We start from the raw sequence: 25,381 nt of genomic DNA, 5'->3' as shown, positions 1-25,381 counted from the left end.
TAAACTCTTATAAAGGACACCATTCAATTGGGACTGGCTTACAAGTTCTGAGGTTTAGTCCATTCTCATCATGGTGGGAAGCATGGCAGTGTCCAGGCAGGCATAGCTCTGGAGGAGCTGAGAGTTCTACATCATATTCCAAAGGCAAACAGAAGGCTGATTCTAACAGGGCTAAGAGGAAGGGCCCAAAGCCCACCCACACAGTGACAAACTTCCTCCAAGTAGGCCATGCCTACCCCAACAAGGCCACACCTCCTAATAGTGCCATTCCCTGGACCAAGCATATTCAAACCACCACAAATGTAAACATAATTTAAAGTATATCCAAGCAGTTCAATTTGTATAAACCTCCCTTTTCCTTGGTTAGGCTTTCTAGACATTTCAAATCCCATAGCCACGCTGGAACAAATCTTGTCCATTTCTAAACCCTCTACACCTGCTTTAGGAAACTTTAAAGCTATCTAGTTTCTAAGTGTGTGCTTAAACCATAGTAACTACAAAGCAATGAAAAATACTTCCCTAAGCTTTAAACTGATGTGTAAAGAAAATGATTTGGGATAAAATCTGGGTCCTTAATATTATGTAAAGGCTGCCCCTAAGGTGATTTTTCCTGACATACACACAGAAAAACAGAAGAGTAAACACTGTGTCTGTGTGTGTGTGTGTGTTTGTATAAAAAGATTAGATATTCTGGAGAACATGTAACCAACTCTTAACATTAAACCCTTCATGGCTATAACTTTTAACAATTTAGTAGATGCCAAAAATTGATGGTTCTTAACATAGTTGTATGCAGAATAAAGTTAAAAAGAATTAAGAATCACCCAAGAGCACTCAGTTCAGCACTATCTGAGACAGAAGGGGTTTTTGTCGTTGTTATTCTTAGACTGCACCATGAAAGACTGGGAAAAGTACATTTACAAATTTTGAGAACCTAGGAAAAAAGTCTGACTATAATACTTGATGACACACAAGTGTATAATTAGAAAACATAAGAATTTAAAAAGAATTATCACTAAAAATATGGCACAACTTCAGCTGTTTCCTCCAAATTTACTTTATAATTGAATGGATATAAATTAATGAACAGAAATTAAGCAAGATATACGAGACAATTTAACAGAACCTGATCATCTCAGTATTTCCAAGTTCATCTTTAAATATTTCCATCATGGGATCTACCGGGAATCTAAGCAATGTTTGACTGCTTCAACTCAATGTCAATTAACTATTTATGACATAATTTCTTCTACACCGCAATTATGAAGAACCTTCAAGAAACTTTTGTATGTAAAAAAGTGTTAGTCAAGTACTCAACACAATATAAAAGAACATTTCTCATTTGGAAGGTGGAGAGCGCTTCTGCTCATCATTTTTTAACTACAATGTCACTGAGTGGAAGGAACGAATCACCTGGAGAACATAAGGAAGATAAACACATGCTAAATGGATAAAACATTACACTGTACTAGACCATTTCTACCTCTAATCCTTCAGAAGTGCAGAGATTTAGAGTATTCTTACATTAATTGCAAGAAAAAATAAAGAAGTTCCTTTGAGATCACAACTATGAAGTCATGTGGTTATACAAACCCTGCTGCATTGGTGTGCAAAACATAACACATTTACCTCTCCTGTCAGTCACCTAGCAAGACTTAACAGATACTTTTCTAGGAAACAGACTAGATGTGTTTCTGTAACTTCAATAACCTCAGCACTACAGTAACAAGAGATGCAGTATCCTTTTGCTATGGTTCCAGACAGGGGGGGGGGGGGGGAGGAAGAGGTCACAGGAAAGAGAATCAAAACTGTTACAGATGAGAAACTGTTTCTTTAAGTTTCATCATGGTGCCACCTTCATTTTTACATAAGCATGGTGGCATAATTCAAAGCTCAACAAATCAGAAATATTAATATTTGAATTTCAACTTGACTTTCAATTATCACCATATTAACCACCAAAACAATAAGATAAGACACACAAGGGAAGGGATATCAAATCCACTTTGCTAGCCTTGTTTCCTGACACATCAACTCATTCTTAATAGAAAAGGGATAGTGCATCTCAGTTTGCTTACAAGCTAGGAGATCACTGTGAATTCTGCATTTCCTAACTGCAAACAGAATATAGCACTTACAACAGGTTATAAATAAACTGGTTTTCAAGCATAGAGCCAGCCCCAACGATAATAATACACTATTTAAAAAGACCTAAGGCAATGAATTCCATTTCCAATGGAAAAAAAGAACTGTGCAAACAAGCTTAAAACTACTTTTTTTTTTGTGCCAGTGTTATAAAATGTAGCTTTTAATAAAACCTTGACCCAAATGTCAGTAACTTTTCAGAAAAGAATTTGGGTGGGAGAAGAAACTTATTTCATTTAGGAAAAATAACAACTATCTTTTTCCTAAGCTTCAACACACACAATTTAAACATGTACAGTTGCTGTAACACTTTACACAATTCCTATGTACTGGAGCAAGAACAAGGTCTAATAACAATTATATTTTAAACACTGGGTCAAGGCTTTACATAAAAATACCATCCATCCTACTTTCCCCCTAAATTTCTAAAATATCACATACTTCCCTCAACATCTGCAGCCATCCAGGAATTTTTTAGGAAACTTTTGTGCATGATCTTAATTCCTAATCCCTGGCTCTTTGGGCTCAGTGACAAAAGATCAAAACCACCAAAACTGATGGTTCACTTGAAGTCAGACGAGAGACCCTGGCTCAATTAGTCTCATAGGATGAAAGCAGTGCTGCATCAACTGGCTCCATGCAGGAGGGGCACGTGAAGGATCTCATCAACCAGTCATCTATACAGTCCAGGTGATAGATGTGCATGCACGGCAGAAATCGAATTGGGTCCCCATAAACAAAGTCCATCATACAGATCACACACCTGAGGGAGTGAGGAAGAAATCAGAAAATCTCACATAAGTGAAACAGTATTAATGTTAATCTAAAGTACACACAAGCAAAATATTCATATACCTAAAACTTTTTTTAAAAGTTTCCCTGTTACCTCATTACCAAAGCATGAAAACTGATTTTTTTCCTAACATGCACTGAAACATTCATATTATTTCATTTTGATTTCTTAATTTATCATAAGCCTTGAAAGCAACTAAACTGAGCAAAGAAAAACAGACTATGTTAAGGATCAGACCCATACTGAGCCTCAAATTGTTCCACATTAAAAGAGACGTCTACTGTGAGCTTTAGGGAGGAAATTACATCCATTGCTTCCTTACACAGAGTTTTCAAAGTAATCAGGAATAATACTCATCGACTACAAGTAAAACAGAATGACTATGCCTGGAGTGGAGGGACACTGAAATCAGGGTTCTGGACACAGAAGTAGGTGGGTCTCTCTGAGTTTTACTCCAGCTTGATCTACATAGAGTTCTAGGCCAGCCAGGGCTGCATAACAGAAGGCTGTCTCAAAAACAAAGCAAAAGAAAAAAGCAAAACGGAATGACTAATCCAGTCTACTGTGTGTGCTTCAAGTTAAAATTGTCTCCATTAATTCACTTTCAAGTCCACTACACTTTTCTACAGGTTGAAGAAACCCAATTCTACAGAGATCCAAAGCCAATGCTCTAAACAGACTTTGCTCCTGAGTGCCAGCATTAATTAAATGGTGCTATAGCTCAAACAGACGAACAGTAAACCCATTTGGTCTGTGTTTGTTGGTAAAGCCATTCTTAATTAGAATAGCTGTTCCTATTAAATCAAGACAATAAAATTACTCATCAGGCTTGAAAAAAATTACTTTCTTAAGTTATGAAAGATCTCTCCTGTCACTAAAAACTTGAATAGTCTTAATTGTTGCTGTAACTATCACCCATAGACTTATGTGTTTGGACACTTGGACCCCCTCATGACATTATTTGGCAGGTTTAAAAAACCCTTTAATTGGAGCCTATTAGCCATCTTGTGCTAGTTTTTGGAGAGAACCACAATTGAGAAAATTCCTCCAGATTGGCCTGTGGGGACACAGATCTACAGAGGTTTTTCTTTTAAATTAAATTAATGATGGCTATGGGAGGGCCTGGACTACTGAGCAGTGCAACCTCTGGGCAGGTGGTTCCTGGGTAGTATAAAGGGCCAGTTGAACACAGCATACTGGGAGTAAGCCAGGAAGCATGGCTGGCTTCTCCATGGTCTCTGCCTCAGTTACTTTCTTAGCTTCCCTGGATGACTGACAGTAACCTATAAACCAAATAACCTTATTTTTTTCTCCAAGTATCTTTGGTCAGTGCAGTAGAAAGTTACTAACATTCTGTTCTTCCAGTCTAGTTCTCAGCTGCTTGTCTGTTAGCACAATGTGAGCAGTGATCTCACAGACCCACAACACAGATAAGATTAAGGCTTGTTGCCAGGCCTTTCCTACGATGACAGAGTTCCATGAACTCATGAGTCAGAACAAAGCCTTTTTCCCTTAAAGCTTTGTCAGTTATTTTACTACAGTGAGAAAAATAAGACAGCCATATACCTAAGAAAGTATTTCTTTTCACTTTTTCTTTTTTTCTGATACAGGGTTTCTCTATGTAGTCCTGGCTGTCCTAGAGATTGCTGTGTAGACCAGGCTGGCCTCAGAAATCCATCTGCCTCTACCTCCCAAATACTAGGATTAAAGGTGTGCACAACCAGGCCTGGCTAAGTATTTCTGAAAAGTTAAAACAACTATACCTTTTCAATTACAGAGTTTAGATTTTCACCCCTCAATAAGACTATAGTAAAAATCTTGTGCCTAAAACTCTAGTGTGTATATGTTGGGGGGGGGGGGTATAACATTCCTATTAATTTGCTCAGAGTTTAAAAGAGGTTTAACTCCTATTTATTTAGAAAGGCTTAAACTCCTTGGAAAACTGATAAAACAAAGCTATTAGAAATATCACATTTATATAAATGATTTTAACTATCATCAACTGTCATAAATAGACAACTAGCAACTATAATGGTCAGAATGCAGAAATTCTCCTTTATTGCTATATTTAACTCAGGTTTTCAAATACAGAATTCCAGAGGCTTCCTAAGAACATGAGAAAAAAGCAAATTCTAAAAGCTGACATTTCTAGTTGAAAATAAAGCTGAGGGTAGCACAGGCACAAGGTCCTAGGTTCAGTCTGCAGTATTATAGAGGAAAAAAAACCCACAACTACACACAAATCTCTAAAATACATAAAATTACTACTTACTCTCGGATCTTTTTTTCTGATCCATCTCTTCCAGGGTCATAAACTCCTTTAGGCAGATGCTGTATAAGGCCTATTCTTTGAGCTATTCTAATTTGTTCCTCTTCAGTCAGCTGAGTTGCTAGCCGAGTCTGGCTAGGTGTTGGATGATAGATGGGAACGGGAACTTGTTCCTAAATACGAAAGTGAAACAAACAATTGATTATTTTAAAACTTATTTTCTACGGTGTATTAAATTAACTGGCTTAGTCGGGGAAGGAAAATGAACCCTGAGATAAGTGAGAGGTTGGATAAATGGAACAGTATGGCTATATCTTACTGATTTTAGACACTTATCAAACACGATAACTAATAATGTTGGCATCTTCATCTAATACACACTTTTTCCAAGTTTTATATTTAGTAAGTAAATTTCATGGTTTACAGTTAAAAAGATCGTCCCTATTATTAATGTACAAACTGGGCCGTAGTGGCACAAGCCTTTAATCCCAACACTTGTGAGGTGGAGGCAGAGGCAAGCAGATCTCTTGTGAGCTAGAAGACAGCCTAGTCTACACAGAGAAACCCTGTCTCAATCATCCCTCTGGCCCCCAAAAATCTTGACCAGGTACACCAACTCATGTTTAAAGAGGGTCACTGTAACAGTTAAATGGGAATTAAAGTGTTATCCTTACTACTGCACAGTACACATGAATGCTTAAGTATGTATCAGCTAGGATTACAACTCTGCTACTCTGACTGCAGAACATCATTTCTGTTTTAGTTGTTTGTTTGTTTTTCGAGACAGGGTTTCTCTGTGTAGCCCTGGCTGTCCTGGAACTCACTCTGTAGACCAGGCTGGCCTTGATCAGAAATCAGCCTGCCTCTGCCTCCCGAGTGCTGAGATTAAAGGCGTGAAACACCACTGCCCGACCAGAACATCATTTCAAAACAACTGTACTGGTTCCACACATCTCAAATCCCAACACTGTAGATACAGAAGAGACTGAAGAATCAAAGCCTTTGGATACCAGCCTGAGCTATACATTGAGACCCTGACTCAAACAATTGAGAACGAAGATTCACTAAACTATAGTCAAAGTAAATTTATACAATCATTTATGACAAGGACTATGTTGATATTTGTTCCAGTTTCTTTTAAGCCAAGGGCTCTCTCTGCAGACCATGGTATCCCCCTGCCTCTGCTGGAATTAAAAGCAAACTACCTCAGCACAGGCTCTGCTCCTCTGTATAAAACATCTGATAGAATAAACAGTCTACTAAAATGTTACCTAATAACTACAAGTATTACCCATCTACTTTCCTCAGGGTTTCATTTCAGTTTATTGTATCAAACATTTCCTGAATCTTTAGCCCATTGTTAAATATCTAATTAAAGCTGGAGTTCAAGCCACAACACTGAGTCTTTTGGTTTTGTTTTAGAAGTATATTTTTAGGAGTGACTAATATTGGTGCTCACTTCTGCCACCTCCTCCTACCTCAATATAAACCTTAAATGTTTACCAATTAATCATTTCCTATGTACAAGGAAACAGCACAAAAAAGATAATTATAAACCAGTTAAGAAATCTAAACTGCCGATTAACAGAAACACCAGCCTTCACCAAGAGTCTTTATACACATAAAACACCAGTAGGGATACAGGCCAAAACATACTTAGAGACTGGATACTTTGGTACACTGGCTGAACCATTTCTATGAATACAAAGATAGTTCATTGCATTTGGACTAATACAGCAATTATATTTGCCCCAGGCACATAATTCCAACTCAAATATTACAAAACACATTACTGAAATTTTATGTCATTCCTATCTATATCACATATCAGGATTTTGAAATGATTTGGACTAAGGCATAATAAAAGCAAAGGGAAAACCTGATATAAATTACAATCAGTTATTTCTTCTCTAAATGACAATACTTGGCTTTAGATTTAACTTGGGTCCAAAACCAAACTATACTTCTGTTCCTTCAACAACCTTCTCAACTGAGAATTTTCATGTTGTTTCTCTAGGTTAATGACAGAGAAGAATGGAAAAAGAAAGTGCATTTCATAGAATTTCAGACCTGGCACTTAAGTATTTAATTTTAGCATATTACTTAATACCTGAGCCTTAAAGTTCCACACCAGCAAACCAGAAGACATATATATTTTTTTGTTTGTTTTTAAAGAATGTTATACTGCCAGGTGGTACGGTTCATACCTATAATCCTAATACGGGGGAAGATTGCTTCTAGCTTGAGACTAGCCTGATTTACATACCACGCTCTAGGCTAGCCAGGGATACATTGTGAAAATATGTCTCAAGTAAATAAACAGATAAATAATCGGCAAGGAAAATACATAACCCAGGATCTCAGTACCTAGCGCACTCTATGACGACCTCACTTAAGTCTCCCAAGGTGGACAAACAGAATGACAACAGGTTATTCATCCTCTGATTCCTTTAGATTCTTCTTTTCCCTTTATTCTATCAAATATTTTTGCTCTTTGCTTGTATTTCTGTATTTAGTGTGTTTGAGGTCTAAGAACAATGTGGTTGGTACTCTCTTTCCACTATGTAGGTCTGGGGGATTGAACTCAGGTCCTCTCATCTGGCATACCAATTACTTGCAGAGCCATCTTATGCTCCCAGCTCCCCCCACCTTTTTTTTTTTACAACAGACACTTGACATGTAAGCCCATGTTGTCAGTTTGCTTTAGCTTCCCAAGCACTGGATTAAAAACTGTCTTATCAAACCATCATTTATCATTGATAGGAAACAGATTTGTTATACAAATCCAAATTGATGTAATATGGAACTCATAACCTGAGACGCAAATATATTTCAAAACAATATTTTCCTTAATAATTTGTTTAGTTTCCCATCTGCTTGGGTGAAAGGATACTGAAAAGTATTTGCCCTAAGGAAATAATTTTAAACTAAAATCTTCCTTGAGAAAAACACAACATTATAGAAAACACAATATACAATGAACAGAAAACAATACGATAATGAGTTACTCACCCCTCAGTTTTGACCCACTAGTAAAGTTCTAAAATATTCTGATTTTTACTATATATAACATGTATTCTGCTGGAAATCAAACCCATAGTTGTATACATGCTAGGCCAAACTATATTCCTAGTTCCTTGTTATATATTTTAAAAAGCATCTATATAAAATGGCAAATGTTGTCAATTATACCTTGGGCCCTAATCTTAACATAAGCCAGGAAAGAAACAAATGAAAATGTAAAATGTGCCTTTAATCCTAGCGTTTGGGAAGCAGAGGCCAGTCTGGTCTACAGTAAATTCCAGGGCAGCTAAGCCTACATACAGACACCTTGTCTCAACTCCTGCCCCACCCACATCCCAAAAGTAAATGTGTCTTCACTAAGCTGGATTCAATACCAGCATGGTAGACTACACCTGTAACACCAGCAATTCAGGTGAAGGCAGGAGAATCACAGGTTCAAAATCATCCTTGGCTACACAGCAAGCCTAAGGACAATTGAGTACAAGGAGACCCTGCTCTTTAAAGCTGTTTATTCAAGTTAGGGAATATGATACAATTTCCGAAACTAAAACAATGCAGTGTGGGACATGCCTAAATAATATCTAAGGCTGGAAATAGTACAAGTCTGGCTTGTGGTGAAGGAAAAATAAAGTCACTGCTAAAGAATGCAGCCTGTCACCAACAGCTGTATATTTTCAGCCAGTAGGAAATAAGAGCTCACTCTTTACAGCCTTAACATGCGGCTGTTGGCCACACCCCCTCTCCAGCGGCAGTGTCTTACTGGGAATATTTTCTCTAAATTTTGCCAGACTTACAGTTAAGGCCATAAAAAGGAAGATTTGGACTAGCTGGTTTCAGTGTATGTTTTAGTTTAGATGATTCATTAATTTTAACCATAAAAGAGTGAGGGGAGAACCCCAGCAAAACAAGACTGCATTTATATGTAGTTCCCAAATGACACATGGAGAACTAAATAAAAGCCTACATGCCATCTATAATACCGAGACATACTACTTTATATTTAGACGGTATAACCCAGAGTGGCCTGCATGTCTGAAGAAGAGCACTCCACCTAGGGAGATAGACTGGTCTTTTTTTTAAGGTTTGTTTTGTAGCCAAGGAATTCCTGATCCTTCTGCTCCTACAGCTTGAGTTGCTGAGATTAGTCATGTGCTACCACATTCTGTAAGAATATAATTAGGGTCCAACACATCCTCACACCCCAAGCTTCATTTAGGTTAAGCAAACAAGAACTCTAAACTGAACCATATCCTCAGCCTGCATTTTATTAATTCAGAGACCTAGAGAAATGGCTCATCAATTAAGATTCTGAGTACCCGCAGAGGATAGTTCCCAGTATCCATTTTTGTGGGTGGGGTGGGAGGAGGTCACAACTGCCTGCAGCATTGGGAAATATGATGCTGACATCTGTAGATCTCTGCACTCTTGTGAAATACCCACACACAGACATATTTTTGTTTTTAAATTGTAGCAAGGTGTGGTGGTGTATACCTTTAATCCCAGCACTTGGGAGGCAGAGGCAGACAAATCTCTGAGTTTACGACCAGCCTGATCTATATAGTGTGTTCCAGAACAGAGGTACACAGTGAGATCCTATCTAAAATTAATTTTTCAGAGCTAGAGAGATGGCCCAACAGGTAAAGGAACTTGTCACTAAGCTTGTTAAACGCAGTATGACTATCCAGGAAACACATGGTAAAGGAGAGAACTTACTTCGGAATGTTGTCTGTCCTCCCATCTTTACACAGAGGCCACAGGACACCTACTCCCAACCCTATCCCCAGTTCCCCCTCCACAAAAAATAAAGCAAATGCACTTCGGCATCTCCCCTCCAAGCACACAACTAAATACTATTTTGAAGGTTTCCATATTCATAGAATTATATAATCAGTCAATTTTAGAGAATTTTGACCCCTTTAAAAGAAATCCTGTATTCATTACCTATATTTATAGATTTGCCTATTTTGAGCATTTTCTGTAGACAGAACTGTACTATTATATGGTCTTCTGCCTGGCATAGTGGTTCATGCCTTCCACTCTAGCAGCCAGAAGCCCGAAGAAGCAGATTAATGAGTTCAAGGCAAGCCTAGGCATAGTGAATTCTAGGCTAACTTGGGCTACAGTCTGAGATACTGTCTCAGGGGCGTGGGGAGTAGGGCAAAAAACAACTGTTTTGTGGCAGACCTTTCACTCAGAATGCTTTCAAAGTTCATCTATACTCCAGCATGTATTAGAACTATTTATTTGCTTATTTGTTTTTTGCTATTCCATCTTCTGGATATACCACAATTTGCTGAGTCTTTGGTAAACATTTGGATTGTTTCCATTTAGAGCCTATTATACAATCTCACGATTCTGAAAATTCATTTTCAAGGCTTTAGACATTCCTCTGGTACAAACTCAGGAGTGAAACTCTCCACAAGCTTTTGAAGAATTGCCAATTTCCAAAGCACTGGCACCTCTCTGAATTTACACCAGGAATCAATGGGTAATAGTCCCAGTTTTCTCCCCATCACCAAAACTTCCCCGTCACTTTATTTTAACCACTCTAATAGGTGTGAAATGCTAGCTGATTGTGAATAGTGTTAATCACCTTTTAGTTTCCTGACAGTCCTTTTTAAAAATTAGGCTTTAAAAATTTTTTAAAAAATAGTCCAAATACCACTGTCTAGAGAAATGACTTGCAAACATTTTCGTGCCTTTTATGGATCTTTTCACCTATTCTTTGAAGTACATGTTTCCTTTTCTTTTGCTGAAGGTCCCAGAGATCTTACCCAGGATTTTGAACATGCCAGTCAAGCACTCTCCTACTGAGCTACACCTCCAGTCCAAGGTACAGGTTTTTAATTTTGAAGATACAAACATATTTAGGTCACTTGAGCTTTTGGCATCAGATCTAAAGAAGTTCTGCCGACCCAAGGTCATGATGAGACTGTAGTTTCTGAGTTGTACTGTTTGGTTTTTAGTTTGGTTTTGTTTTCCTGTAGCCTAGTCTATATTTGAACTCACATAAAACAGCACTCCTACCAGCCCCTAAATGTAGCTCTTACATTTAGGTTCATGGAGCTTTTTGGTTGTTTTGTTTTGAGACAGTATTTCTCTATGTAGTCCTAGCTGGTTTTGAACTCATTAGATCCTCCTCCCTTGGCCTGAGTGCTGGGATTAAAGATGTGAGCCACCACTGCCTGGCCTCAGTTTCACTTTTTAGTGGACATGTGGATATATTACTGCTATCAGTTGAAAATTATTAAATAGACATGCTAACATGGAAGGGGAATTCTCACCAATACTCAACACTTGACAAGAAACTATATGCAACTTATGACAACTGATAAGAGAATGTCTTCCAAGGATGAGCCCCCTAATTGGTTATTCAACTCCAAAGGATCAGCCCTGAAATCACTCGTATGTATATGTATATATATGTATGTGTATGTGTGATGTGTGCATGTATGTGTGTATATACATACATATACATATATACATATATATGCAACACTCAACAGACTCATGTATAACAGAGGTTGTATTTATATATGATGCATATAAATATGTCTATATCTATATACATACATGTATATATTATATAATCTATATATACATACACACATATACATATATACACATATATATCTATATATGTATATTTACCAATAATAAAGAGGCCAGAAATTTGAGATGGAGGAGGGCAACATGGAAAGGATTAAAGGGGGGGAAATATAATTAGTTATTTTAATTAAATTTTTTTTCATTTGTACCTGACTTTATATGACTTTGGTATTCAAAGAAGAAAAAGCATTGTTACAAGCTCTAGTTCTTATCACATGGGGGGAGATGGTCAAAAGACAGTCTTACGATCTTTGTGTGAACCATGCCTTGCTCACATCTGGGCCTTCTCTAGGACCATGTGGACAATACTGAGCACTGGGTGGGTTAATTAAAATATTTATAAATTTACTAAATGATAATAGTATATCCTAGAATCCCAGTGAAATACTTTACATTAAAGTTTTAAAAAATAGGGACCTAGCCGGGTGTGGTGGCGCACGCCTTTAATCCCAGCACTCGGGAGGCAGAGGCAGGCGGATTTCTGAGTTCGAGGCCAGCCTGGTCTACAAAGTGAGTGCCAGGACAGCCAGGGCTACACAGAGAAACCCTGTCTCGAAAAACCAAAAAAAAAAAAAAAAAAAAAGGGACCTAAGACTCATCTGAAACCTGAATTTCTCAAGGTCATTTAAACTGGCCCAACTAGCTAGATTTTTTTACACTCTACTCAGATCAGCTGATCTTCTACACAGGTGGTTCCTGTTTTCTAATACACAATTCAAAGACATCAATAATGCATTAGATTTCACTGCTGACAAGGTATACTGCTGATATTTTTCTGCAATACCATTCAAATTTTACCAAGTGTCAGCATCTTTAAGTCCTGAAGTGAAAAACTGGGTTTTGTCTTGTTTTCAGACTTTTCTTTAGGGGCCTGAGGGTACAGCTCAGTGGTAAAGCTCCTAAGTTCCAGAATAGCCTGGGGTATTGAGACTATGTCAGACAATATAAAACTCTTAGAAAATACAAATGTAGTCCCACATGACCTTGGGTTAGTCAAAACCTGGAGGATTCCAAAAGCTCAAATGATGAAATAAGTTGGTCATGATCAAAATTACAAACCTGTATTTTCAAAGGCATATATGTAGCTCAGGCAGTGCTAGGGTTCTTGCTTAGCATGCTGAGTCAGGTTTGGATCCAGCCCCTTTCCTGTCAAAATCTTCTAATCCTAATCTTGAACAAATGTAGGTAAAACTAAGTTCTCTAGAGAATCTAACTTTGAAACTCAAATGTAACGCTGTCTACATCAAGGACATCTGTCCATTAGTCACTTACACTAAGAGTTTGTCCTTTTTTGGTTTGATCTGTCTACTAGCATGTAGTCCAGAGTAGTCACAGGCTGGCTGAAGCTGGCCTAGAATTCCTGATCCTACTACCTTCACCTATCCATTCCAGGACTGCAGATGCATACCACCACGACTTGGTGGTAATCTTCAACTGGAAACTGCCTACATGCCTCATAAAATGTTCCATGGCACAAGATGAGAAACCCAACTATCTTGTCCACCCTTACCACCACTACCCACCACATACATACACACATAAATTACATTAAAATAAAAGGACAAAACAGGGTGTAGTGGTCTATCTTTAATCCTAGCACTTGACTCTCTTGAGGCTATAGAGTGAGTTCCATGACAGCCAGGGCTACAGAGAAACCTAGTCTCAAAATACCAAAAAAGATGAAGTAGCACCAAGAATATTGAAACCAGGACTGAAGAGCAAGACTCTATCTTAAAACAAAAATACATAAATTACATTAAAACAGAAGCAGGGCATGGTGGCACACACCCTTCTTTAATCCCAGCACTTGGAGGCAAGTGAGTTCCAGGACAGATGGGGTTATGTATCCTATCTCAAAAAACAATAAATACAAAAAATAATAAAAAACCCACAAAGATTGTAATAAAATTATGAAAAAACCCTCTTAAATATTAATTTGCACTCCTTAGCACTTGAGTTATAGACAGTGAGCTGCCATGTGAAGAAATGAATCCAGTGCCTCTGGAGGAGCAGCCAATGTCAACTGCTGATCCATCTCTCTAGCCCTCCAATTATGAAAATTAAAGTTTCTAGCTTCTGTTTGACATGTAAGGAACTTGAATGTTGTTGCTCTAGTCCCACAAATAAAAAGCTGAACAAACCAACACATTCAAAAGGATGTCCATAAGGGCAAACTGGCCTTCACCATTAGAGAAATAGATGCTGGAATATAAAGAATCAGAATTTACTAGAGCAAAGACCAAGTACCAGGGTAGGGACTGCTACTGATGGAAGTGCTAGGGGTTCAGTGTGGATAAGTCTACAGTTATAAATTTCAGGGGAGCTGGGGTAAGTGGTACATGCCTTTAATCCCAGCATTTGGGGAGCAGAGGCAGACAGTTCTGAGTACAAAGCCAGCCTGGTCTACAAAGAATGAGTTCTAGCTAGGACAGCCAGGGAAACATAGGAGAGACCCTGTCTCAAAAACAAAACATAACCCCAAACAAACAAGAACAATCCACAAAAAGACCACATTATTAGTCTGAATAAATTTGTATAAATTGTTTCCAAACAGCAAATCTGTGAGGTGGGGGCTTATAGATGGGGAAATTCTATTGACAGTAGGGCAAGTTTTGTTTTGTTTTTTTCAGTTGATAAAATAATTATAAAAAATATAAAAGTATCTCTTTTATCTGGGAACTGAATGATCTAAGGCAGGGCAGAAACCCCCGACAGAGATTAAATAATTACCACAACATATGTCTACCATATGTCTAGGTATGGGTTTATACATGTAGGTTCAGGTGATTTGAGAATACTCAGTGGATCCACTGGAGCTGGAGTTACAGATAACTGAAAACTGTCCAACATGGGTTCTGGGAAGTGTACTCTGGTCCTCTCAAAGAACAGTAAATGCTCTTAACCTATTGAGTCATTTCTCTAGTCACCACCTCCCCATTTTGATACAGGATCTTAGTGTATATAACCCTGGCTATGTAGACCAGGCTAGCCTTAAACTCATATTAGTTTGCCTCTACCTCCCAAATTAAAGGTGTGCACTGCCATGCCCAAGCTTAGTATGGTCTTTAAACTCCTGGACTTCTTCTGAAGTGCTAGGATTAAGTATTAAGCAGTATATTGTATCATTGAAAGTACTCCCCTATCTACCCAAGAAAACTATTACTCTATGGAAATATTTTATTCAAGAAAAAGGATCTAATGAGTCAACATAAAATAATTTAATATTCACTTGAAAAAGGGAACAATTTAGTGAGCTGGCAAGAGAAACCTAGTAACTCAAATCAACAGTGATTCATTCCATGACCTAAGAAAGCTATAACCTAATCAAAAGAACTATCAATGTATGAACACAAAAGGATTAAATGAAGCAAGTTTTAGAAATGTCATTTTTTTAAATTATTTATTTTATGTATACGAGTACACTGTAGCTGTACAAATGGTTGTGAACCTTCATGTGGTTGTTGGAAATTGAATTTAAGACTCGCTCTGACCCAAAGATTTATTTATTATTATAAATAAGTAGTACACTGTTGCTATCTTCAGGACACACTTGAAGAAGGCATCAGATCTCATTACTGGTGGTTGTGAGCCACCATGTGGTTGCTGGGATTTGAACTCAGGACCTTCAGAAGAGCAGTCAGTGCTCTTACCCACTGAGCCATCTTGCCAGTCCCTAGAAATGTCATTTTTTAAAAAGTTAGGCTTTCAGGCTCTGCACCCCTGTAAGACTGAAGGAGGACTAGCTCCCTTAGTTCTAGCCCACCTTGGGCTATAGTGAAACTATATCTTAAAAAAAGTTTTTAAAAAAAGTTGGTTTGTTGTGCTGGGACATGCTTGTATTGATGAGTTAATACAAAGTACAATTGCATATCCTAAACTTTTAAATTTTTAATTAAAAAAAACTTTTTAGACAGGGTCTTTCTACATAGCCCTGGATGCCCTGGAGAATTCACAAGGATCTCTGTCTCCCAAGTGCTGGGATTAAAGCTATGTGTCACCATGTCTAGCCTTTCAACTACCTGAATTTGAGTTCTAGATTATTCATGGTAGTTAAGAACTTCTACAAGTTATCTTGACTTCCACATGTGCACTGTGGCATGTGCCACCTCCTCCCAAATAAGTAAATAAATGTAAAAGAAATCAATCCAGTCATTCCCAAGAACATGTATAGTAATAAAATACTTCAAATGTAGAACATGTATAGTAATAAAATACTTCAAATGTTTAATGGTACATCAATGGCAGCTTAGCAGTATAGTGTTTGCCTGACACTCAAAGCTCTAGGATTCAATCCTAGGTACCACAAAACAACCAACAAATATTTGATGCATTAAATACGTATTATTTAAAATAGCAAAAGATAAAAGTGTTGGTCATGTTTAAAAATATGCTAAGAAGCCGGGCGTGGTGGCGCACGCCTTTAATCCCAGCACTCGGGAGGCAGAGGCAGGCGGATTTCTGAGTTCGAGGCCAGCCTGGTCTACAAAGTGAGTGCCAGGACAGCCGGGACTACACAGAGAAACCCTGTCTCGAAAAACCAAAAACCAAAAGCCAAAAGCCAAACAAAACAAAACAAAACAAAAACCCACTTGGTAGTCTTGCAAATGACCTAGGTTCCATCCCAACACTCACAAGGTGGCTCCCAAACATCTGTAAGCCCAGTTTCAGGGAATCCAACAGGTATGCATGTGATGCACACATATGCATGCAGGCAATACACTTATACACAGAGAATAAAATAATCTTTAAAAAAATTTAAAGCTTATATTAAACAATTTAGTACTAATAATTTCATACTAGCCTTCTCTCCTAAACCTTAACTGAAATGTCAGCTAGTTCCTTGAAAGTAAGGGGTGTACCATGTCTCCTTTTCTCCTTGGTGCCTAACACATAACCCACTGAGAGAAGCTACATGTGGGCTCAGTGGATACAAGTATGATGAGTTTGACTCTCAAGACCCATATCAGAGAACCAATTCCTGTAAGTTTTTTTTTTGACCTGACTCTCAACCAACACCAAATATGTGGAGAATATGATTTTTTAATATTCAGAAATTTAAAAAAAATTCTAAGAAATATATTTGGAGGGATGTTCTCTTCATTTCCACACTTTACTGTATACTTTCTAAAGTATTAGGATAATTACTTATCTGGCCCCTGATTGCACACATCAGGCTAGTCATTTAATTAAAAGATATGTTGTAAGACTGAAGATATGGCTCTGCATTTATTTAAGAGCACACACATAATGTTCTTTCAGAAGATAAGAGTTAAATTCCCAGAAACTATAGACTGCTTACAACCAACTCCAGCTATAGGAATCTAAACTCTTCTAGATTCCATAGGTGCCAACACACACAGCCACATGAATAAAAAAAAAAAAAAAAAAAAAAAAGACTCTGAAAATACTATACTTACTAATTCAGTAGCATGGTAACTAACTTTTAGACTTTTTAGGTCAGAATTTTCCCACTTTCTGTTTTAAAATACACGAGACTGCCACCTTAATATCATTTAAGTTTATAATTTAGTTAATACTACATTTAATCATTACCAGAGTCTACCTCCAAAACTCAAACTGTACACCCACTAAATCAGGTATGTTCAACCTGCATCTCATGGCCACATTTCATAGGACTGCTATATGTGGTCCAACACATTTGCAGATGACAACATGTCAGAAGGCTAGATGTACCTGCACAGCAACTCTTCATTTACTTGATAATGTCTTTGAATACAGAATAGAAACCTATCATCTTTAACTCCGTATTTGAAGGCATTGCTTGGAAGATACATACTCAGAAAACAAATGCATCATTCTTCCTCCCACCCCCTTTCTCTCCTGTGTGTGCATGTCTGTGTGTGGTGCTTAATCCCAGCAGTATGAAAGAGAGGGGCAGACAGCTCCTTAAGGCCAGAAGACTGTTCTATATAGCAAGTTCCAGGCCAGCCAGGACCAGTCAAATCTTATTTTATTTAAAACAAACAAACAAACAAACAAACAAACCAGGATTATGTTGGGCATGATGGATGGTATTTACCTATAAACCTAGCATTTGGGAGGTGGAGTCAGGATGATCCCCAGCTATATTTCAAGTTCAAAGCCAGCCTAAACTACTTAAGACCTGTCACAAGCAGACATACACTCACAAAAAGTGTACTGGACACGTTCTCAAATACCTCTGATCCCAGCACAACTGGAAGGCAGAAAGAAGTAGGTGAACCTCTTTGAGGCCAGCCATGGTCTATGAGTTCCAGTAGGGTTACAGAGAGCTGCACCCCCATCGAAAGCAAACCAACGAAACAAAAACTGTCCTATATCAAGTTTTTTATTTTATGAAAACTTTGAGATCTAAAAACCAAGTCTTATCTAAAATTGAGGAAAATCAAGTTCAGATTTTTCATACCAAGTAACTCATCTCATTGCCCCATCTCCTCATATTACTCTATAATTAGCTCTCGAATTAATGGAGGTAAGCAAGATTATGTAACATTGACCATGCTACTCTTAAAGGAGCATGCATCTTAATGACTCAGTTCAAAGTCAAACACAAAAATTTCAACAATTGTCACAAATAAAAGCCAGGAGCCTGAGCCAGCTTGCAGGTAATGGTGCTTGGGGCCAAACATGCAAGCCTAAGGACCTGAGTTTTATCCTTTCATGAAAGTGGAAGGAGACCCCTGCAAAGTTATCCTCTATCACATCTAAGCCATGCACCCAAAGTTGTATCGACATACAACTTTTTTTTTTTTTTTAAAGATTTATTTATTTATTATATGTAAGTACACTGTAGCTGTCTTCAGACACTCCAGAAGAGGGCGCCAGATCTCGTTACGGATGGTTGTGAGCCACCATGTGGTTGCTGGGATTTGAACTCTGGACCTTTGGAAGAGCAGTCGGGTGCTCTTACCCACTGAGCCATCTCACCAGCCCAGACATACAACTTTTATTAAACAAGACAAAACAGAACAGACTGATGGTCCAAGTCTTTAATCCCAGCAGAGGCAGGTGGACTTCTGTACCTCTTAGCAGCCAGCCTGGTCTACATATTGAGACACCCCCGCCCCCAGCCACACAAACACACACCAGAGCCAGAGAACTGACATTAACTGTTCAGTCTAATTGGAGTACAAGAAAATACAGGGCTACAAAGGGCTAGAAAGACACAGAATGAAACCACAACTGAGTGCTTAGAGATCAGTGATTAGTCATGAAGAACCACCAAGGATTAAGTCACAAAAAATCTGATCTGGGGCAAGGTGGAAGGGAGAGGGTAGAGAAGACATCAATTAAGGTACTGTTGCAGGATTTAATGATGATCAAGTTGATCACAATACTGCAGAATATGGCATACTTTTATGCTAGTCAGTCAAATATTCACTGGGTGTCAATATTTGGATTTTTTTTTTTAAAAAAGAAAGTCTGATGTCATACATGCTGGCCTTAAACTTCTGTTTGCATCTCCTGTATGTCTACAGTATTTACAGTGGGTTTACTGTATTACAGTGGGTATTATCACAACAATGAGAACTTTTGAAATGTTTAATATATAATTCTCATTTGAGGAAGTTGATCTGGAAAATCAAAAATTATGAGATTACTAACAGCTAAACTGAGCATGTTAGTACATACCTTCCTCCTAGACTGGTAGCAGCTCTACATAAGCAAACAAGGGAACTTAGCAATGCATGTACACCACACACATTAAAAAAACAAAAAGACAAAAACCCAGAGACTAGAAAAGAGCCTTGTGAGGCAGTGTGGGTGGTGGGAAGGGGATTCAGGTCTTCTACAGGAGTTGTCAAATGAGTTTAACTGCTGAGTCATTCTCTCCAGCCTGCCCTGACAGTCTAGGCTACTTTTAGTAAGTGTATGGTACAAACTTCATTTTTCTCAAAAATTGTTCATATGCATTTGTGTGCTGAATACATGCAGAAGCCTATAGAGACCAGAAGAGGGCATTGGATACCCTGGAACTGTAATAGGTAACTGTGACCCACAGGTGCTGGAAACCAAATCTGGGCCCTCTGCAAGACCTGCAAAGTCTTTTATAACCGCTGAACCATCTCTCCAAACCCTAGACTAAGCCTTTTAACAACAAAAATATACTTTAAAGAAAGCCTTATTCAGGGGCTGTAGTAGCAGCTCATATCCTGAGAGCCTGAATCTAGGATGTGTTTCTAGGGAAACACATTACAGGAATGCACATTTGCAATCTCAGTGCTGGGAAGGCAGAGACAGGTAGATCCAAATAAATAAAATTATTTTAACCAATAATTATTTAAACTAATTCTTATATTTAATTTTATTGGCATTTGGTTTTTTGGGTGGTTTGTTCATTTTTTTTCCTTGAGACAAGAGTCTCAGGCACCCTAAACTATCCCTGAACTCTTAATCTTTGTGCCTCAGCCTCTGAGTCTGAGATTACAGGTGTGTTACTCTGTGCCTGGCTTGTACTTATCAGGAATTTGGAGCCATCTTCAGCTATAGAGCCAGTTGAAAGCCAGCCTAGGTTACATGAGAAAAATAAAATAAAATAGCTTCAGGCATATAGCATGTTTGCCTAGCATGTTGGAGACTCTGTTTGATCTCTAGTACAATCCTCCATCCAAAATATCCCCCAGTACAAAAGCAAAAAATAAAGTTTTGAAGGAGGTACAGGAATCAGTCATCCATTTATGGTGAAACCTAGGGAGTAATCCAGTCAGAGTAACAAACAGGGCAAAGGTTTTTGACCTAGACTATCTTCTGACTATCAGTCAGAAGGTCTCAGGGGGAGAGTTGATGTAATTTGGAGGATACTGTAAGACATCCTAATTACTATGGTGCCATGAGTGTAGTGGAGCACTGTGGCCCCACTGTTGCTCTAGCTGCTCTGCTGAGAGCCTGGTCTAGGGAAGGGCAGGATGAGCTTTACTAATAGATTGGTAAAGAAAGCAAAACTGGGTTGGTGCTCACCTCTGTAACCTCAACACTCAGGAGGCTGAGGCTAAGTCAGAAGCTTGAGTCTCAGAGTCAGACCCTGTCTCAAGTCTTTAAAGAAAAAAATACAAGAAGAAACCAGCAACAACAACAAAATGGGAATCAATAAATTAAGGGCTTCATGCAAATGTTGGTCATAATGGTGTTTACTTCAAGCTGTTTTGTTTAGTGCTCATTAAGATCCAGGGCTTCATATACTAAGCATGTACTCTTCCAACTAAGTGACACTTCCAACCCAGGACTGACGTTCAAGCCCAAATAAAGTCTGTTGGTTACTGTTCGTAAACATAACTGGATCTCTGCTTTACAGAGCTCTTGGTATACCTGTATACTGCACAACATAAATGTAAGAACTGTGTTTTAAGTACTTGTCACAGGAGAAAAGGAATAAAAACTATGCTTCCTTAACTTTATAACCAGATTTTTTCATTTAAAGACCTATTGTAACTGAACATATTCTTTGTTTTGTTTTGTTCCTTTTTTGAGACAAGGTCTCACTGTTTATCCCTGGCTGGTCTGGAACTCAGGATCCACCACTTCTGCCCTTCCTCCACCTCCCTAACGCTGCAATGAAAGCTGATGCACCAGGCCCAGCCTGGTTTTTGCTTTGTTTATTTCTGTGTAGTCTTAATATCCTGGAACTGATCTGTAGATCAAGCTGGCCGCAAACTCAGAGATCTACCTGACTCTGCCTCCTGAGTGCTGGGACTAAAGGTGTGTGCCACCACCTATTCTTTACGGAAACAAATCAATACTACTGTAGCTTTTATGTTCATTACATACTATTTCCTTTTAAAAGCCCAAATATTATAAATCATTTACTATGGACTGGTGCTTTCTCAAATCATGTAAAACAAATGTTAGTAATATATTAAAGACTTCAGGGGGATGTTATTATATTTATTATAAATCATTTACTATGGACTGGTGCTTTCTCAAATCATGTAAAACAAATGTTAGTAATATATTAAAGACTTCAGGGGGATGTTATTATATTTACAGGTTTCTTTTAAAAACTCTTGAGATAGGGTCTCATTCTATAGCCTAGACCAGCACTGAACTCAGTATGTAGCACTGACCTCCAACTGCCAGCAATCCTCCTGACTCAGCCTTCCAAGTACTAAGATGACAGATATGAGCCACCATACAAGGCTAAATATTTCTTTTTATGGTCTCATATTTTACAGTAACTATTTTCTTGCAATTCATAGTAATTTTGCATATCAGTATTTGGGTCATTCATTTCAGGAAAAGGCAACCACAATACAATTTCCATTGTCAAAAATAACATTCCAAAAAAGTACTGGTAAAATACCAAAAGCCATCATTATGATCTAGTCCTTTTGGAAAGGACAAAAATATAGTTCCCATAACTCTAAAATTATGGTAAGAATAACAGAAAGCAGCAAGTCAGATATCCAATTTTCCTAGAAAGAGGCTAAGGAACATAGATTTGGGGGAGAAAGTTTGCTCATGTCACCTACATAAATTCATTCTAGAGGAGCTATCCAGTGGAGAGGAAAACGGTAAGATAGCCTGAAAAATGGGCCCAACTCTGGAGGCTGAGGCAGGAGGACAGAATGTTTGTCTGGTCAACTTCCTGAGACACTAAGTTTTTGTTTTTGTTTTTTAAAAAAGAGCAGAGTTATAGTTCTATAGTGGTGTTTTGCTAGAATGTATAGGGTTCTCAGTTTAATTCCTGTTACTGATTATGGATAATACTCATATTCCATTTAGTATTAGGTATTGCTCCTGAAGCAATTTAAATATGTTGGGAGAAATGGGCCACATAAATATAGCCAATACTTAATTTTGATAGGACAGAAATTGCATGAAATATTGACGACAAAGCCTCTATTCTTCATTTATCTCAGTTATTGAGTATCTACTGTGAGTCAGATGCTAGAGTATAAAAGCACCTGGAAACTGTCCCAAATTCAGCTTGTACAAGGGGAGGAGAACACATATGTCAAGGGTGAGACACACAACTACCTAAACAAAGATACTGCACTAAATTATTTTAGGTGTGGTACTGCTGTGGTACTGTGTAGAAGGTTCATGGGGGACGTATCCAGGAATTCGGGGAGGAAGGGTGGGTAATGTCAGTACTTTAGACACTTGAGCTGAGAGGATTAAATGTTCACCTGGGCAACCTTGGGGGAAGGGCTCTTAGCATAAAGATCACCTGGAGCAAAGACAAAACTGTCAACAGCCTGGTTTGGTAAGGTTAAAATAGAGGCTTTTGGCAGGCTACCATAAAGATGGGTCTTGACTAACATGAGTAAAAGACCCTGAAGGGGGTCAGAAAATCAGCTCATATGATCACTTTTTTGCCACGTGATGAGAAACTAGTTTACACAGGATTGAGAAAACACTACACTAGATAATGATGTCACCACATAAAATCAAAGGAGACTGCACAGTTAGAAAACTAAACTCTCTTCAGGAAAATATTAAAGAACTGTATTCAAGCCCACCTGAGAAGTTTACTCAATGTATCATTTAGAAAGGCCCATTCAGGAGTCTTGGATAAAGAGGACTTTAAGTAACAGATGGCATTTCCCAAGTCAGGTTGAAAGGTCTCTCAAGTTCAAGATAATCAAATTTTAATTAAGCCAACTTATTTAAAAGATGTGTCACAGGGGTGGAGCTTAAAATTACCACATATGTATATATAAACAAGTAACTCTTTATGAAGCTGAGGCCAAAATCGCCACTTGGAATTCTACCTCCCAAGTAGATGGTAAAAAAGACATTCTACCAGAGCCAATTTACAAAAGAGTGGGGAGGATCATAAACGAAAACACAAATATAAGGGGGGAGGGGGTGACAAGCTACGCAAAACCCGTAATCCTCTTGGCAGTCTGATGAGGAAATCACACAACTCAGACATAAAGGCAGGAAAACCGTGTCATCCTCAACTCCACAAGCTAAACTACCAGGCACCGAAGGGGATAAGATCACACACTCTTGATTCCTGAACTCAAGGACAGAAGACCGTCCTCAACCCGTGCCCAAGGGGATGCTCAGAAGGACCCTTTTCCATTTGGGAACCGGGCAGCAGACACCCTCAAGGCCAGCCCTGAAGGGGTCAACGCCCCCCCCTCACCCCCGCCCCGAGTCTAGGCCGTGGAGGCCAAGGGCAGAGGGCCCGAGCCGCCTCCTCTCGCACGCCGACACACACCCTCCCTACCTGATATGGCGGCGGCGGCTCCTGATCTGGCTCCGTCCCCTCGCCAAAGCTAGCCCGGTCGGACTGAGACTCGTGAAGCAGGGAGATGTCATCCGAAGTCGGGGATTTGAGGCAGTTCCCCATCTTCCGGGGCTGGGGTGTATGCTTGAGATCTGCGGGAGGAAGAAAGCTGTGACCGGGTCTCTCGCACGCTCGGCGGTCAGCTCGCTCGGCGCCGCGGGGTCCAAGGCGGCAGGCCCGGGGCTCAGGCGGCGGCTCCCCCGCGCCCCGGCGCCACCGAGGGGCCGCTCATGCCAGCCCCCGGGGCAGGGGGCGCGAGGCTAGGCCGCGGGCTGCGCCGGGGTCGCGTCTGGAACCTGAGGGGGGCGGGGGCGGGGAGACTGAGCGCTTCCCCACCCCGCCCCCCGCGGGGCGGCGGCGGCCACGGGCTGCTGGGCCTAATCCAGGTCAGGAGGGGGGGGCGCGGCCGTCGCGGCTGCCTCAGCTGCTGCCTCAGCTGCTGTTGCCCCTGCCGACGCTGGAGCCGCGGCCCGGGGCCTCATCCTACTCCGCCTCGGCGCGGCGGCGGTGGCCAGAACGAGGCTGGCCAGGCCTACGTCATGCCGCCGTGCGTGCTCCGGCCCCGCCCCGGGCGCCGCGCGCCCCGCCGGGCTGGACTGCGTGGCTCGGCTCTGAGTTTAAGGTCCAGGCTGTGTGGATGTTGGACTCCCGACCATCTGCCTCCGGCGCCCCCTGTATGTCCCGGCTACAGTCGGCTTGCGACTTGAGGCCCCTTACCTGCGCGGTGTCCTCAGACTGTTCACGCTGTCTGCCGGGTGATGTCTGTAAACAGGAATCTGAATGGACCAGGCAGATTGCTGAGGTGTTTAGCTTCCTTCTCCTTTATCCTTTAAGAATAAAGTCCAAACTCATGTGATGAGCACGCCCTACCCTCCCAACATTACAGCCATAAGATTATCCGATTGCCCATTTCTTCCCAATCCCACCTCCCTAGTTCAAGCCACCCCACCCATCGCCTCTCAAACTAACATTTGCAGTTGATTCTCAGTCTGTGTTCATCATTGTCCCCTACCTTCCCAATACTACCCACAGAATAATCTTAAGAAATCTCTTGCCGAGCAGTAGTGGCGCACACCTTTAATCCCAGCACTCGGGAGGCAGAGGCAGAGGCAGAGGCAGAGGCAGAGGCAGAGGCAGAGGCAGAGGCAGAGGCAGGCAGATTTCTGAGATCAAGGCTAGCCTGGTCTACAGAGTGAGTTCCAAGACAGCCAGGGCTACACAGAGAAACCCTGTCTCGAAAAAAAGAAATCAAGAAATCTCTGAGTCAGGCGTGGTGGCACACGCCTTTAATCCCAGCACTCCGGAG

General features: G+C 39.8%; 1 protein-coding gene across 1 annotated transcript; it reads right to left on the bottom strand.

Annotated features, from left to right (window-relative positions):
• Positions 1–1,041: 1,041 nt before the first annotated feature.
• Positions 1,042–24,596, bottom strand: Rnf11 (ring finger protein 11). The gene is made up of 3 exons (XM_021161277.3): positions 24,016–24,596; positions 5,211–5,380; positions 1,042–2,908 (listed from the first exon to the last, which is right to left on the bottom strand). The coding sequence occupies exons 1-3, from the start codon at positions 24,136–24,138 to the stop codon at positions 2,737–2,739; spliced, it is 465 nt and encodes a 154-aa protein (XP_021016936.1). The 5' UTR covers positions 24,139–24,596; the 3' UTR covers positions 1,042–2,736.
• Positions 24,597–25,381: the final 785 nt, after the last annotated feature.

Source organism: Mus caroli, unplaced genomic scaffold (genome assembly GCF_978045245.1).
Source record: "Mus caroli unplaced genomic scaffold, Mus_caroli_1 scaffold_6, whole genome shotgun sequence".
NCBI lineage: Eukaryota > Metazoa > Chordata > Mammalia > Rodentia > Muridae > Mus > Mus caroli.
The sequence above is the reverse complement of the archived record's forward strand: the minus strand, read 5'-3'. Positions and strand labels throughout refer to the sequence as shown.